This window comes from Pteropus medius, unplaced genomic scaffold (assembly GCF_902729225.1).
Source record: "Pteropus medius unplaced genomic scaffold, Ma_sr-lr_union100, whole genome shotgun sequence".
In the NCBI taxonomy this organism is placed as follows: domain Eukaryota; kingdom Metazoa; phylum Chordata; class Mammalia; order Chiroptera; family Pteropodidae; genus Pteropus; species Pteropus medius.
The window spans coordinates 27986957-28003296 of NW_024344378.1; the positions used below are offsets into that span (position 1 = coordinate 27986957).

At 31.1% G+C, this 16340-nt stretch overlaps 1 protein-coding gene across 3 annotated transcripts in view; it reads right to left on the reverse strand.

Moving 5' to 3' along the window:
• KIF20B (kinesin family member 20B) overlaps positions 1-16340 on the reverse strand; it is a 69909-nt gene that overhangs the window by 52099 nt on the left and 1470 nt on the right. For all 3 annotated transcript variants that reach the window (XR_005654746.1, XM_039871759.1, XM_039871758.1), the window contains exons 2-11: positions 14416-14563; positions 6286-6372; positions 6057-6173; positions 5391-5529; positions 4669-4853; positions 2993-3029; positions 2297-2524; positions 1238-1349; positions 276-347; positions 44-190 (exon numbers count right to left, since the gene is read on the reverse strand). Coding sequence is in view for 2 of the 3 variants with exons in the window: in XM_039871759.1 (XP_039727693.1) it covers positions 44-190; positions 276-347; positions 1238-1349; positions 2297-2524; positions 2993-3029; positions 4669-4853; positions 5391-5529; positions 6057-6173; positions 6286-6372; positions 14416-14562 (1271 nt within the window). In the remaining variant the exon portion in view is untranslated. The remainder of the gene's footprint in view (positions 1-43; positions 191-275; positions 348-1237; positions 1350-2296; positions 2525-2992; positions 3030-4668; positions 4854-5390; positions 5530-6056; positions 6174-6285; positions 6373-14415; positions 14564-16340) is intronic.

The window sequence follows — 16340 nt, forward strand, 5'->3', positions numbered from 1 at the left end:
TTTAAATACTTAATATGCAAATAATATCTTCAGCAACACTTACTTTGACTTTTCACTGTTCTTCAAAACATTAATACACTTTCCTAGAGTCAATAAAGAAGTATTGATGTTCCCAGTTTCTCTTAACCTTTCACCTTCATTCTGCGTCTTCATGCTTCGTTCCGAACCAGCAAGATCACATAAAGATAATCTGAATAAACAAACAAAAAAACTTGAAAAGTTCTTCAAAAACAAACAATTCAAAATAATTACAAGCTGAAGAATGTTCAACTTACTCACTGACTCGCACTACACGAGGCATTTCAGAATCTTCAATCTGTAGAATTCTAATAGTGAATATGCTGTGACTAAAAGAAATATACAAACATCAAATGTTATCTTTCATTTTTAATTTCTGCACTCTAAATAAGAGACACGAGCATCTAAATCGACATCTATTTATATCCTAATACCAGCCAAAGCTCCAGCAATGCATTTGCCAAATAGCTGTCAGGTACGTAATCCAGTGTGCCACTGTCAACTATATTCCTTTCTAAAAGAATATCATACCTTTCATTTAGCTCCAAATCCCTCAAACCAACTCTTCTTAACATCCCAATTTGTACTAAAGGAATCATTTATAATAGTCTCAATTTGCTGCAAAGATCATATTATTAGTTAAAATAATACTATGTACAGCTAATATTCTCTGAATATATAACTTAAGCAAAGCACACATCTGGCCTAAATATAGGTTTATTTAAATTATATATTATCCTCGTGTCATATCAATTATGGGGGACAGGGCTCTTTTCCCCTTAAGAGAAAATCTGTTTTAAATCTCTCACTGCTTAAACTTACTTCCTTGTCTCTCACTCCTTAATCCCTTTCATAAAACATCCTTTTTCTTAACCCCTTGAGATTCTGTCTTAACAGTATGCATATGGTGTTTGTGTTCATGAGTTAAGTGGAAAAGACACAGAAGTCCACTATCATTGGCAACTCTTAACATATTGAGCTTAGTCATATAAAGAAAGAATAAAAATACCTGAGACTTCATGCAAATTAGTAAATCTTTTCTTAGAGCAATAGTCCTGATAGTCATGTGTTTAATGTTCTTCAGTTTATAGAATGTTTTCATGCTTATGAATTGACTTAACTTATCAGAAAACCTACTGTAATTAAAAATTAGTTGTACTTAAAATAGCACAGAATACTCTGAGTGCTTCAGGCTTATATCATAGGGTTGACTCCTTACCTTCTACTAGAAGCATTGTTCAGTTTTGTGAAGGCAACACTCTGGTGCTTTATTCCTAGTTTTAAAAGTCTATATGCTTCTTTGGAATCAGCTACCTGAATCCATTGTAGATCTTTAAATAAAAAGTATACATATCAATTTTAAAAAACACAGTATTTATTGTACAATGTAATCTCATTGAAGATTTACAATCTTTTTTCTCAAAGACATATAATGAAATCTTTCTTTTAATAACATGCCCTAGATGAAGTCAACTCAGCTAGCTATTCTATATTCCACTAGAAAAGAGGTATACACAAAAAAGGATATTTTAATAATTTTCCAGTAGTTAAGTCACATAAACACACAAAGTAAATGTTCTTCTACAGAGTCAGCCAAAGAGAAAATTATAAACAGGTAAGATTTGTTAGAATTAGACATCCAGAAAAAAAGAAAGAAAAAAACAAAACACGGTACAGATTAAATCTGCAAAATTACCTAGCTGTGAGACACTGCAGATTCAATTCATTAGGGAATTATCAAATCAGATTTATGCAGTCATAACCAGCATTTTGTAAAAATGATGTAGAATATAGAAAACATCAAAGTACATTCCTTGTAGTAAGGGACTTTTGAGTTGTAAACATACATACATATATATACATACACAGATATTAGGAGATAATGTTATTAACATGTATCTATTATCTACTGTGAGTAATGGTTTAAAAAGCTTGAAAAGACATCACTGTGGAAGGACAAAAACATTTCCACATCTCCAAAGTTGGGACAGTTACAAAGCACCAGAATAATGTGAATATCAATGGCACACCGCTTTTCCCATCTCTCAAAATTCAATGAATGATACTCGAGTAAATACAATGTATACAAAAATAGACCCCTTTATATTCAGGTTTAATTAACATAGCAAAACACACTTCCAAAGCACAAACTTCACTTATATTGATATTAATAATAGTAATAAATTTTTCATTTTCTAGTTTGCTTTCCTATAGCTATAACAAAGCCTAGAAAGAACTTCAGAGCAATAAAATAAAACACACTCATTCATTAGTATACCTTTTATAAAAGAATAGCCCTTTACATCTTGGGAAAGGCGTAGCATCTTTCTCTTTTGGAACTTGGATGACACAGGAACAAACAAGTCATAAATAAATTCATTATAAATCTCAAAGAAAGAAACCCACAGAGAAAATTTTATATTATTATCCATATTCAAGCTAGCTTGTTTACAATCTTTCATGGATTCTTCAAACTCTGTCATATTCAAAGAGTTTGTTAAATTTCCTACAAAAAATAAAAAAGGATAATCACTAAATTAAGCAAGTGACTAAAAATGAGACAAGACAGATCAAGACTCCTAGACTTGAAAAAACTAAGTACCCTTAATCTTTTGACCAGCTATGTTAAACACTTTTTGAAGCAAAGCAGATGTAAAAAATATGCGTTAAATAACCAAAGTTTGCCTTCTTCTTATTTTTTCTTTTTGAAAATATACTAATGAGCTAAACTGAAATTAAATGTAAATGACATTTAATTCAACATAAAAGATACAACCAGTTAAAGGGATATCTGCGATATTTAATGTAAATAAAACTTTATAATAACTGACATTACATAGCTATGTACCATTTCCCAAATAATACTATGTTATTAAAGAAATTAAATTCCAAGGTGTGATTCAAAAATTAAAAGTTTTTCAAATGCATTTCATATAATCGACAATTTAAAGGTGAGTGAGAAAGGAAACCTTACCATAAAGAGTATCATAACTGTCGTTTTGTATAACAACCTGAAAAAGAAAGATTTTTTAAAAGTTAAAAACCATTTTAGTTAAGCTTAAATAACCAATATATTAATTACCTATCCAAATAATGAAAATCAAATCACAGACTTTCATCTACTCTATTCAATGACCTCTGTCTACTAATTTTTTTTTCTAGTTAAATAATACATTTTCATAATAAAACTTCGGGAAACTACAGAAGAGTATTAAAAAATATATCATCATATATAATTCCTGACACTCAGAGGCAATCACTACTAATATTTCAGTATGTTTCCCCCTATTCTTTACTCTAGACTTATTACACTGTTAAGTTTATCCTCTCTATAATTAAAATTTATTAATAAACATTTGGTGGCTATATAACTGAATAAATGTGAAAAAACTTAATTATTCCCCTATTAGTGAAAATTTAGATCATTTACAAGGGTTTATCAGTAAAAATAATACTAAGATAAACATCTTAAAATATTATTTTGTTCTTCTGCATTCTAATTATTTCCTTACGAAATATACCTAAATCTTAGGTAGACGACAAAGTATTAGAAAATTTTAAGTTCTCACTCTTAATAGTATTGGCAAATTACTTTCTAGAAACACGCTTAAAATCAATGTATGAAAATGAGTATCTCGTTATTTTAACATCTTAAATGTCATAGGCAAAATAATAATTTGTTTTAACTAGATAACCTGTTGGGAAAATTTTTTTCGTTATTAATGACTAATTTTCTCTATGTATTATCTATGTAATTATCCGCCAATCTCCATAATTTTTTACAAAATACTCATTTTACTTTCAGCGACCATAATCATGGACTCTGAACTTTGAACTCCACTAATCAACAACTTTTTACTAACTTGAGACCCTGATTTCTAAATGTCTTTAAAAAATCTCCACCAATAATCAAAAAATTTTTATAAAAACTGTTAATAGTTTTTAACAATCTTGAATAGGATAAATATCTGAAAACATAATAAAAAATCCAGAAGGAATAGGAGGAATAGACAAATATAACCTTATTTCAAATTTTTTTCATGAAAAACCAATTTTAAGAAAAGAGGTAAATACATTATATGAGATGAATTAAGAGACTTAAAATGTGCTAAATGAAAGAGCAAATTATAGAACAGAAGGTACATATAGTAAAATCTCAATTTTGTTTAAAAGACTGTATGATACATATAAAGATATGAAGAAGATAAATGCAACTACATATGATTGTTGTTTGTGTGTGCATATATAGAATGCTCTGTATAAAAAAAAAAAATCATAAAGGATACTTTCCAATCTGTTAATGGGGGTTTTCTCTTTAGAAATGAAATTATAATAAATTTTCACTTTTTATTTTTTTATTTTTCACATTCTCTTGTTTAGATTGTATATACATGTTTTACAATTTAAAAAATTTTTAAACCATTACATAAAGTACAATGCTGTTTACAACAACCAAAAAACCATTTACATTTATTTCGTTTAAACATTTCTGCTATTTGTACAATATAAAATAAGAAGAGATGTCTTCACACAACCTTTTAAAGACTACCACTACCACCACCATTGTTCGAACATGGGCTGAAACAAACTAAAGAGTTTACAAAAAGTCAAGGTTTATATATTTTTTTTACATACTAAAATACTTCCTACCTCCTTAACTTGCCGAAGCAATGCACTTTTGCTAGCAACTTCTTCTTTCTCTTGTTCTGGTGATAACCGTAAGTATTCTCTGGATCTATGTGGTTTAAGGTTCATTTTTGTATAAAGTCTCTCCTGAAGACTATCAAATAACACATTCAAAGTTCGAGGCAGAATGCCAATATTTTCTTCTGTGCCTGTGAAAGAACTTTTGTTTTATATTCTCAGAGTATTAGGAAAGCAAAAATGTCCCTGGACTACCAAGGTTTCTTTTACATGCAAGAGTAAACAGCTAACTCAAGAGAGAAGTTGAAGGATTACTCAGTTTATTACTCTAGTCTTCATGGACATTTTATCAACTATTATTTTGATGCAAAACCTGAAGTTTTACATTCAGATTAGGCCAGAGATTTGCAATCACCCATAATCACCAAGTATAGAAGTAAAATTAAATATAAAGTGTTTCTTTGGTTATCCATGCTTAACTCACTATGTCACATCAATCCTTTTTCTGAATTTTTATCACCTAATTCTCTACCATATGGGTAAAGCAGTTTCGCAAATGAATTAAATCAATGTAAATTAAAAGCCATCAACAATAAATTCAATTATGCTATTACTATTAAAAAAAATGGAGCAAATGTACTAGGTAATAGAAACATTACTACATGCAAGTATTATGAAAATAAGTGATTAGTGCCTTTCTCCTTTTCAGCAAAAATAAAACATTTTACCTTGAAATGTATATGTTTTTCCTGAATTGGTCAGCCCATAAGTAAAAATCAGCCGACTCTGTCCTTTCAAGAGGTCTTTCACTGGCTGCATAATGCAACCCTGGAAGAATTCCTTCTGTGTAGTTTCTGGGCCAAAAACCTAAGTAAGCATTTTTTTAAACAAATCTTTTTAGAAAATTCAAGTTAATATTCCCAATGAGTTCTACTCTCTCTCATGTTTTAAAAAACTTTTTGATCATTTTATGAGATTCATTCTTAAAATAGGTGCCACATCCCCAACTCCCACAGACACACTTGAGTTTATCTACTCTCATAAAGTTCTCAAGATAGAAATAACTGAGCCAAACAAATTTTCATCTAAATTCTGAAAAAGAATCTTTCTTATAAAAAAAAAATTTAAGAATTATATTGCACCTGAAACCAATATAAATATTGAATATCAATTATAATTGGAAAACATAATAACTATATTGTGATTTATTCACTTCCAATATATATTTACAGACCTGAAATTTGAGTCTGACTCTTGAGAAAAAAGTACTAGTACCTAAGATCTAAGTTCCATAAGGACAAGATATATGTATAGCTATATACGATTATGTAGCAATTTAGCCTAAGTCTCTTTTTCTTAAGAGAAAAATCTTCAGTTTCACAAGGGTATTTTACCTTGGAAAACCTGAATTTCTGTACCATCTGCCCAGAGGTTTTCTCGCTTAATCGAGCAACTATACTTTGAGGATCTTTCAGCAGAACAGTCTGTGAATCCATCATATACACACAGCCCTAGAACAAACAAACAAACAAGAATAATCCTACAATAAATAAATAAAAACAATGGTATTTTGTCTGTTTAATGAAGGTAAAATATTAAAACCCAATTAAATTTAACACAAACCTCAGATTCATGTTCTTTTTCTGACTGTGTGAATGGTCTTATTCGAAGAAAAACTTGGAGATAATCTTTGGATTCCAAAATGTTTGCCTAAAAATAAAGACCAGAAAAGCTCTATTTAAAAAATATAAAATATAAAAAAAAATACAAAATGTGGCTTTTCAGAGATGATCTTTCTTTAATATATCTAATTGTTACATAACAATCTGAGATTATACAGAACCACTAAGTGAACAGTGATTCTTCTGTTTTTAACCCTATTATAAGAAAAAAAATCTTTAAAAAAAAAAACACAAAAATTCACTTTCCTCTACCTTCTATATTTATACTTTAAGTTTCTTTTCCATAAAATCCTACACTTTATAGCTAAATACAAATAACAGGGCTCTAAGGCAGTAAAACATAAACTCTAGAATAAATCACAAATAACCAGAATAGTCTATTAACACAAATGCTCAATTCCATTATGAATTTAGAATATTTTGCTGAATAGTATTCTCTTTACTGTTTCCTTTGGGGAAGAAATGAACCTAGTTTATTTTTAAAAATAATTTTAAAGAAATGTTTTAAATATTTTAAAAAGTAAAAAGAATATATCTCATAACAATTACTCGAAACAATTACTTGAAAAACACAACTTAGTAAAAACAGGCAAGAACTAGAAAATCTGAATAACCCTTTATCTATTAAAAAAATTCAATTTACATTCAAACAAAATAGTCCCACAAAAAACTCCAAGCCTTGGTAATTCATTGATAAATTGTCTCAAATATTAAAGGATATAACACAAATTGTCAATAATCTCTTTATAAAGATAAAGGAAACTTTTTAAACTAATTTTGAGTTTGACAACTTTGAAACCACAACCTGACGAAGATGCCATTAGAAAAAATTACAGAACAATATTCCTAATTAAGATGGATGCGAGAATTCCCTAATAAAATATTAGCCAATATATAAAACAGGATAATATATCCTAACAAAAAGTGGTTTACTGTAAGAATGCAAGGTCAATTTAGCATTCAAAAATCAATTAGGTTAATTATCTTCATTAAAAGAATAAACGAAAAGAAACTTTTATCTCTAACAGATGCAAAAATAAGCATTTGATTGATGACTTGAATTTGACATGTATTCAACATTCATTCATAAGAATTCTCAGCAAATTGGAATAGACGAGAACTTCCTTAACCTGATAAAGAACATTTTCAAAAAACCTACAGCTAACATCATATTTAAAGGTGGAAAACTGAATCTGAGTAGCAAGATGAATAACAAGTTTCTGCTCTCACCACTTCTGCTCAACATTGTATTAGAGATTTTAGCTAATGTAATCAGGAAAAATAAAAGGAGAGGAAAGTGGAGAGAAAAGAAAGGAAAAAGGCATCCATCCAGATTGTAAAGAAAGAAAACGATGTTTATTCACAAACAACATGAACATCTACATAAAAAAATCCTACAGAATCTACAAAAATGTTATTAGAACTATTAAATCAAGTTTATTTAGCAATGAAGCAAGATACAAGATTAATATGCAAAATCAATTGTTTTTCTACATACTGAGAATAGTCTAAATCAATTTTAAAAGCAATACCATTTGCAATAGCATCAAAAATTATGAAATATTTAGGGATAAATTTGACAAAAGATACAAAAGACCTGTACACTGCAAACTACAAAATACTGCTCAGAGATATTGGAGACCAAAATAAATAGAGATACACCTTTGTTCACTGTTTGCTAGACTCAATATTGTTAAGATGTCAATTTTCTACAAGTTCTCCTACAGATTCAATGCAATTACTATCAAAATCTCAGAAGCTTTGGCAGGGGTAGGGGTGAAGGGGTGGGTAGCAATTAACAAGCTCATTTAAAAATTCACACAGAAATGCAGAGTACCTAGAATAATCGAAACAACTCTGAAAAAGAAATTTGGTGGGCTAACACTACCTTATTTCAACATTTATTTTAGAGCTACAATAATCAAAACTGTGGAGTATTAGCAGAAAGACAAACAGATTGATGAAACATAATAGAGTATTAAGAAATAAACCCCCACGTATAAGGACATCTGATTTATGACAAAGGTGCAAAGGACATGCAGTACAGAAAGAACATCTTTTTCAACAAATTGTGCTGGAACAACAATATCCACAGGCATAAAAAAAATTGGATTCACATCTCACACTGTATATAAAAATTAACTCAAAATGGATCATAGACCTACTAAACATAAAACTAAAACTATAAAACTTCTAAAAGAAAATTTAAAAAATCTTTTTAGTCTTGAGTTACGCAAAGATTTCTTAGATATGACACCAAAGCACAATCCCTACTAAGAATAAACAGATAAAATGGACTTTATCAAAATTAAAAACTTCTGCTCTTCAAAAAACACGAAGGGATGAAAGACAAGCCATGAACTGGGAGAAAATATTTGCAAAGGATATAGCTGATAAACAGTTGTATCAGGAAAATATAAAAAACAATTAAAATTCAATAGTAAGAAAACAAGCCAATTTTTAAAAATAGGCAAAAGATTTAAATTGACACTTCACCAAAGATGATACACAAATGGCAGACAAGCACATGAAAACACATTAAACATCATCAATTATTAGGTAAATGCAAATAATAATTTGATACCAATACATACCTATTAGAATGGCTAAAATTAAACGACTACCCAGAATAACCAATATAAAATTGCAAGAGAAGAAAATAGTTGGAAGACTGATACTACTTGATTTCAAGACACACTAAAGAGCTACAGTAATCAAGATGGTGTTGTGCTGGCAAAAGAACAGAATCAAAGGAACACAACAGAGAGCCCAGAAATAGATCCCCATGACTACAGACAAGTGACCTTTATAAAAGAAGCAAAGGCAATACACTGGAGCAGACAGTCTTTCCAACAAATGGTGCTGGAACAACTTGAAATCCATATGCAAAAAAATCTAGACACAGATCTTACACCCTTCACAAAAATTAACTCAAAATGGATACAAACCTAAATGCGAAATGTAAAACTATGAAAGTCCTAGAAAATCTCGATGACCTTAGGTTTGGCAATGACTTTTTAGATTCAACACCAAAGGCACAATGCATGAAATCAAAAATTGACAAGCTGAACTTCACCAAAATTAAAATATTCTGTTCTGTGAAAGACATTGACAAGAGCATGAAAAAACAAGCCTCAGACTAGTAGAAAATATGTGCAAACGACATATCAAATAAAGAACTGCTATCCAAAATATATAAAGAACTCTTAAAACTCAACAATAAGAAAACAACAACCTGATTTCAAAATAGGCAAAAGATCTCCATAGATACCTTATCAAATAAGATATACGGATGGCAAACAAGCATATGAAAAGATGTTCCCCAATGTATGTCAACAAGGAAATGCAAATTAAAATGATATACATTACATACCTATTAGAATGATCAAAATCTGGAATACTGAAAACCAAATGAAGGTGAGGATGTCGAACAAGAACTGTCATATGTTGCTGGTGGGAATGTATAATGGTACAGCCACTTTAGAAGATAGTTTAGCAGTTACTTACAAAACTAATCTTGCCAAATAATCCAGCAATCGTGGTCCTTGGTATTCACCCAAAGGAACTGAAAACTTATGGCCACACAAAAACCTGCAGATATTTATTTCGGCTTTCATCATAACTGACAAAACTTGAAAGCAACCAAGATGTCCTTCAACAGATGAATGAATAAACTGTGGTATAGACAATGGAACATTATTTAGTGCTAAAAAGATATGAGCTATTAAGCCACGAAAAGACCTTCTGCTCAATTTTGCTGTGAACATTATATAGCTCTAAAAAATAAAAGTCAATAAAGCCAGTCAGACAGTCAATCAATCAATATTGACTACATCAAGTGTTGGTGAGGATGTGGAGGAACTAGAACTCTCATTTACTGCTGTGGAGAATGTAAAATACTATTACCACTTTGGTGTTTTCTTAAAAATGATCCTGCCATTCCATCTTTAGGTATTCAGCCAAGAAAAAAAAAAAAAGGAAATATATGTCCATACAAAGATTTGCACACAAACACTCACAGCTTTGTTTGTAATAGCCAAAAACTGTAAACACAAATGTCCATCAGCAAGTGAATGGATAAACAAATTGCAGCACATCCATACCATGAACAATAAAAAGAAATGACCTACTTTTACACACAACGTGCATGAAACTAAATATAATTATACCAAGTAAATGAAAGTAGATCCCCCCGCCCAAAAAAGGGCACATAACTTTACGATTCCATTTAAATAAAATTCTAGAAAGTGCAAACTAATGAATACTGACAGAACACTGATTATAGTAGTTATTTGGAACTGTGATGTGAGAGGGATTACAAGGAGATACAGAGAAACCTATGGGTGATGGAAATATTCACTGATTGTAGTGATGGTCTTATGAATATGTCAAAACTTGTAAAACTTTATAATTCAAGTATGTGCAGTTTATCTAATTAGACTGCAATAAAGCTATTAAAATATAATTTACAACACATCAAATATCATAAAATGTTTATGAATATATTTAACAAAAGACATAAAAGTCCTCTCTAAAACACTGCAAAGACTTTAAAGACCTAAATAAATGGAGAAATGTACCATGTTCATGGATTAAAATACTCAATTAAAATGTCAGTTCTCTCCAAATTGATTCATAGATTCAATACAATCCCAGTCAGATATCTCCATAGACTATTTAGACTATTTTGCAAAAACTGGTAAGTCAATTCTAAAATTTATGAATATGCAAAGAACCTAGAAAAGCCAAAATATTCCTTAAAAAGCTAAGTTGGAGAATTCACACAATCTTATTTCAAGAATTACTATAGCACTACAGAAATAAGGCAGTATAGTTATAAGAATAGCCAAGTCAATGGAAGAGAACAATTCCAAAATAGATCCACACATAGTTATTTGACTGTCAATTGGCATTAAAACAATTTAACAGGAGAAAGTCTTATAATGCTGAAATAACTAAGTAAATGAAAGTTAAAAAAAGAAAATCAATGTGAATCCCTATATCGACTATACATAAAAACTAATTCAAGATGGATAACAAAATATAACCATTAAAACAACTATGACAGTTTCCAGAGGGGGGAAAAAAAACACTACTAAACAAGACACCATTGTCTGATAAAGAATATGTATTTATTATATATAAAAACCTCTCAGAGATCAATTATAACACAATCTAATTTTTTTAAATGGAGAAATGATTTGAAGACATTTTACAAAAGAAGGCACAGTAATGACCAAGAATTACTTGAAAAAGTGCTCATTAGGAAAATGCAAACTAAAAACACAATAAGTTTACTACTACACACTCACAATTACCAAGTGTTGGCAAAAAGGTGGAGGAACTGAAATCTGCATTGCAGGTGTTGGTACAGACACTTTGGGAAAAAGTTTGACAATTTCTTATGAATTCAAATATGTACTTACCATTTGACCCACAATTTCTATTCCTAAGTATTTAACCAAGACAAAAGAAAACACAAATTCACAGAAAGTCTTGCACTGAACATTTACAGCAGCATTATTTGTAAGGTCTCTAAAATGGAAACCACCCAATGTCCATCAAATTGTAATGTAATGGAAATGTGACATATCTACACAATGAACTTAGCAAAAAAAACTAACAAATTATTGATATGGGATGCATGAACTTAGCAATAAAAATTAACAAATTATTGATATGTGATGCATGATCAATCTCAAAAATATCATGCTAAGTCAGGGGTCAGTAAATTTTTTCTGTAAAGAGCTAGATAATTAATGGATAGATATCCATTTTAGGCTATAGAGGCCCTACAGTCTGCCAAAACTACTCAACTCTGCCATATGAGTGCAAAAGCAGACCTAGAAAATAAACCAAGGAGTATGATGCTAACTAACAAAACTTTATGGATAGCAAAGTTTAAAAAGCATATAATTTTCATGTCATCAAATATTATTCTTTTTCTTCAAACATTTAAAACTGTAAAAACTATTCTTAGCTTGCAAGCACTACAATAGGCAATACAAAAAGAGACCAGTTTATCGACCTTTGCATAAAGTGAAAGAAGACACAAAAGACTACATAAATATGATTCCATTATATACCAAGAGGCACTTATCCCTTCCTCTTTTCTTCATGATTGAATGAACCAAAGTGAAAAAGGCTTGCACATGATAGGTATTAAATATTATTCTTTTATCTACATACCCTATACTCTCCTTTCCACTTCCATCACTATTAACTGGGTTAGTCCCTCTCTCTAAAGTATCAAAATTAACAATCTAAAAAGTAAAAACTGAACATAAATAAACCGAAGACTAAACGTACAAGAAAAAGTCTACGAAGACACATAGCAAACCCTGCAGTAGTAGTAGGTAGGTAGTAGGACTTTTACTTAACTCATTTCCCATTTGCCCTGAGAATACTTGCTGGTGGCGCTTGGGGCTGCAGTGTTTACCCCGAGATAACTCACAGATTACTGTCTTAACCTCACCCCCCCAAAGTCTGCTACAAAATAGCTTATTTTTATTATTATTTTTGCATCACTCTAGTATATCCATAGTCTTTGGAAACAAATGATATCATTCTATTTATAGCATTCCATTTTTAGTAGTGGTTTTTCCATTTACAAAACACAGTAATTCTCAATCACTGAAAATATCAAATCCTAGAAGACACAGCATTGCTACATGTGATGTTAACGTCATTCTCGAAGATTCATTTGATTTATATATACATTTCTGTTACGATAGGATTAGGGACAAGTTCTGTTTAGAAATAATTCCAAGAGCAGGTTTTATATTTTATTTCCAGACTGAAAACCAGTCAGATTTGTTCAGCCTGAAAGAGCAGATTTACATAAAATCAAATTAAAGATGGCAGCAAGTTGCACTTATTTTTTCTAAACAGAAAATGAGTTAAATATTACCAAGTTATTTTACCTTTTAAAAATCTGTATAATTTTTTTAAACTAAGGCCTGAAATTCTTAGGGGCATTGTGGAATATTTTACATTTTTGAGAAGGTAAAAATAGCACCTGACATATGTTGACACCATGAACTATTAGCTCAAAGTAGTTCGTAGTGTCAATATGGATCACACTATTTTATTTTAGGTCATATCTTTGTGAAGACAGATTTTTCAGTGATTACTATGATAAAAAGTACTACACCAAAACAATGAGGAACAAGGAATGAGGGGGGCAATGTCTATGATTCCAAAGCTTGAGAAATTATGTGGTGCCTAGAAGGCGCATGTCATATTAACTATGGTAAGTGAAGAATGAAATCAAAATATTTTTTTACTTAATTTTTTTTTCAAATGCCTATAGGTTAGGTCATAGTTATTAAGTTGTTTGGACTTATTACTTTAAAAGAAACTGTTATGTATTTAAAGCATCATAAAAAATTACTGAGATAAGAAGTGTGGGCGCTAAAAAGAAAATTTTCTCCCTACCTTCTAAGTTCTTCTAACAGGGCTAAAAATAAAATTAACAGAGACAGACTGACAGGAGAAAATGTCCAAAGTTTATTATACAAACATACATTTGAAGGTCCATAAGAATATGAAAACCCCAAAGAGGCATTGGGTTGTTCAGGCTTATATGCCATCATGGAAAAAGAAGGGGGACAGAGATTTCAAAGGAGAAACAGGCAAAAGAGCAGAACATATGCAGCAAATAAATCCTTGCTATGCAAACCCAGAAAAAATGGGGCACAGGGGGCTCTATCTAACAGACCCCTGATTGATTCTTCCTGTCTACCATACTTAATTCAAATTAGGCTAAAGTGAAATCCTTAAGGTAAATATGCTAAGATTCCCTTCCTAAAGCAGGCTCTCCATCTGAATTACCTTAGGCAGAAAAGTTAAAGGGTCAAAGATTCTGAGCCTTTTGTTTCTTAATAATCAGCTTAAAATCAATAGCTCAAAAGGCTCATCTTGAGATAGCAAAACTTTGGTCCCCTTCAAAAGGTTGCCTTAAACCCACAAGTTTGGAAAGCTCTGGTCTAGCAAGACCTGTCTGCAAGTGTGTGTGCGCCATATACATTTCCACTCAAACATATAATCATAATAATTTTCTTGTACTTACCTCAGTGGTTGAAGCAACTAAAGAAAATTCACGAGAGAGATCAAGCTTGACGCTGTCAAAATTTATTTCCGAAGGCCTTGCAACTGGGTCAGCACTAAAAACATATGATGGTCTAGGCACTCCATCTTGATTTAAATTAGATTCCATTCTGCAAGAATAATAGCAACTTCTTTAGACATCCTTAATAAATCAGCATGTAAGCCACTTAGAGTGTAAAAAGTCTGAATCTAGTCCAATACTTTCCCCCCACACACACATAACTAGATTTCCAGAGAAGGAAAACATTGGACCGCTTAATCTATAACATGCTGACCCATGGAAAGAATAAAAGATGAAATTATTACACATGCTATCAAATACTATTGGACATAGCCTACCACTATTATTCTTATGATCCAACCTATGGATTGATTCAAAAAGACTTCATGAGTTAAGGTAATCCATAAAGTAAGACAATATAAAACATTTATGTTTCTGCCTGAAATCCTCTCTAAAATCAAATAGTAAGGGTAGAGTAAATTATAACCTTGTGTTATTTTAGTTATTTGGTGTCTTCTGAAGAATGTTACTTACAGACTTTGTAATGTTTTAGGATTTAGGAGTTAAACTAAGTTACCTGGACATTTTCAATTGAATCCGTCTAAATAATGCAAGTGAAAAGGGAAATAATGTATGTGAACATATTCAAAACAGTACCTGACACATAATAAATCTTAAAAACTAAAGGTGAATATGGAATAATGCATCAGTGAAATATTACAACCAAGTGAAACATCAAGTCACTAAACTTAAAGGTAAATAGGGGTAACCTTAACTGAAAAAAATATTAACATTCAAATATTTACTAAGAATTTACTAGGTGCATAATACCAGGGAAGAAGAGAGTTTTCTACTGTTCTTTGACAATACTGTGAAATATCCAGAACAGTGACCCCCAAACTCAGGTTCCTGGCTCAGGAAAGTAGTAATGGGCATCCACAGGTGTTACATAAACAAGCCAAAAATGGCCCCTGTATTTTGGCCTTACATTGTTCACTTCTCCACAGCAGGCCAGGAATATTAGTTCAAAAGCCCACTGAGGTGCCAAACCTAAATTTTTACACATCCTTTTGTTTTTAATATAGCTCAGATTAGCTTATGTTTAGCCATTTATAACCTAACTCCTTTGCACATCTCACGAAACTGAATCCAACATTTGCTAGCCACAGATAACTATCAAGACCCTAAGCCACTGCTGCCCTTTCTGACCCAGGAACTCTATCTTGTGCTGCTCAGTAATATCACTTAAGACACCTTGAGTCCCCTGATTCTCCTCTCCCTACTCCAAGCTCTACTGCCCTCTTCCCCTTCTGGGTGGTGGTCCTTCACCCTAGTCTCAAAGGTTTCATGCTGTGGGGAACTTCTCTTGCATGCAAATCCTGTGAAAGTGCTACCCTTATAAAACTCTCACGTGTGCTCTTGCCACTTTGTGGTCATATCTTTTTCCTTGATAAACCGTGAAACCCCAAAACTCAATACAACAAGGTTGTTTTTGGTTTTTGTTTTTTCTAAATTGCAAAAAAAAAAAATGAAGAAATTATACCTTTACCTTCAACAAAGCCAAGTAAACTACCAATCATACAGACAAATTTAACACCTTTATTGCTTTTGTTTTTATTGTATAATCAGTAATGTAATGAAAGTGGGGAAATTACTTAATGCAGTTTGATATAATATTTCAAATATGCAATTTATGGGTGAAAATTAAAAAACGAGTATCTGATAGAGTAAAAAATAACCACTGAACTAGAACAACAGGGGAAACGTTACAAAAACATAAAGTACTGGCTTGACATTTCATAATTAAGATTTCATGGAAATGCCCAAAAAACTTGAAGGTAAGCTTCGTTCTTTGCCTTCAATTAATGTTCTCCCCTCCCCCAAAA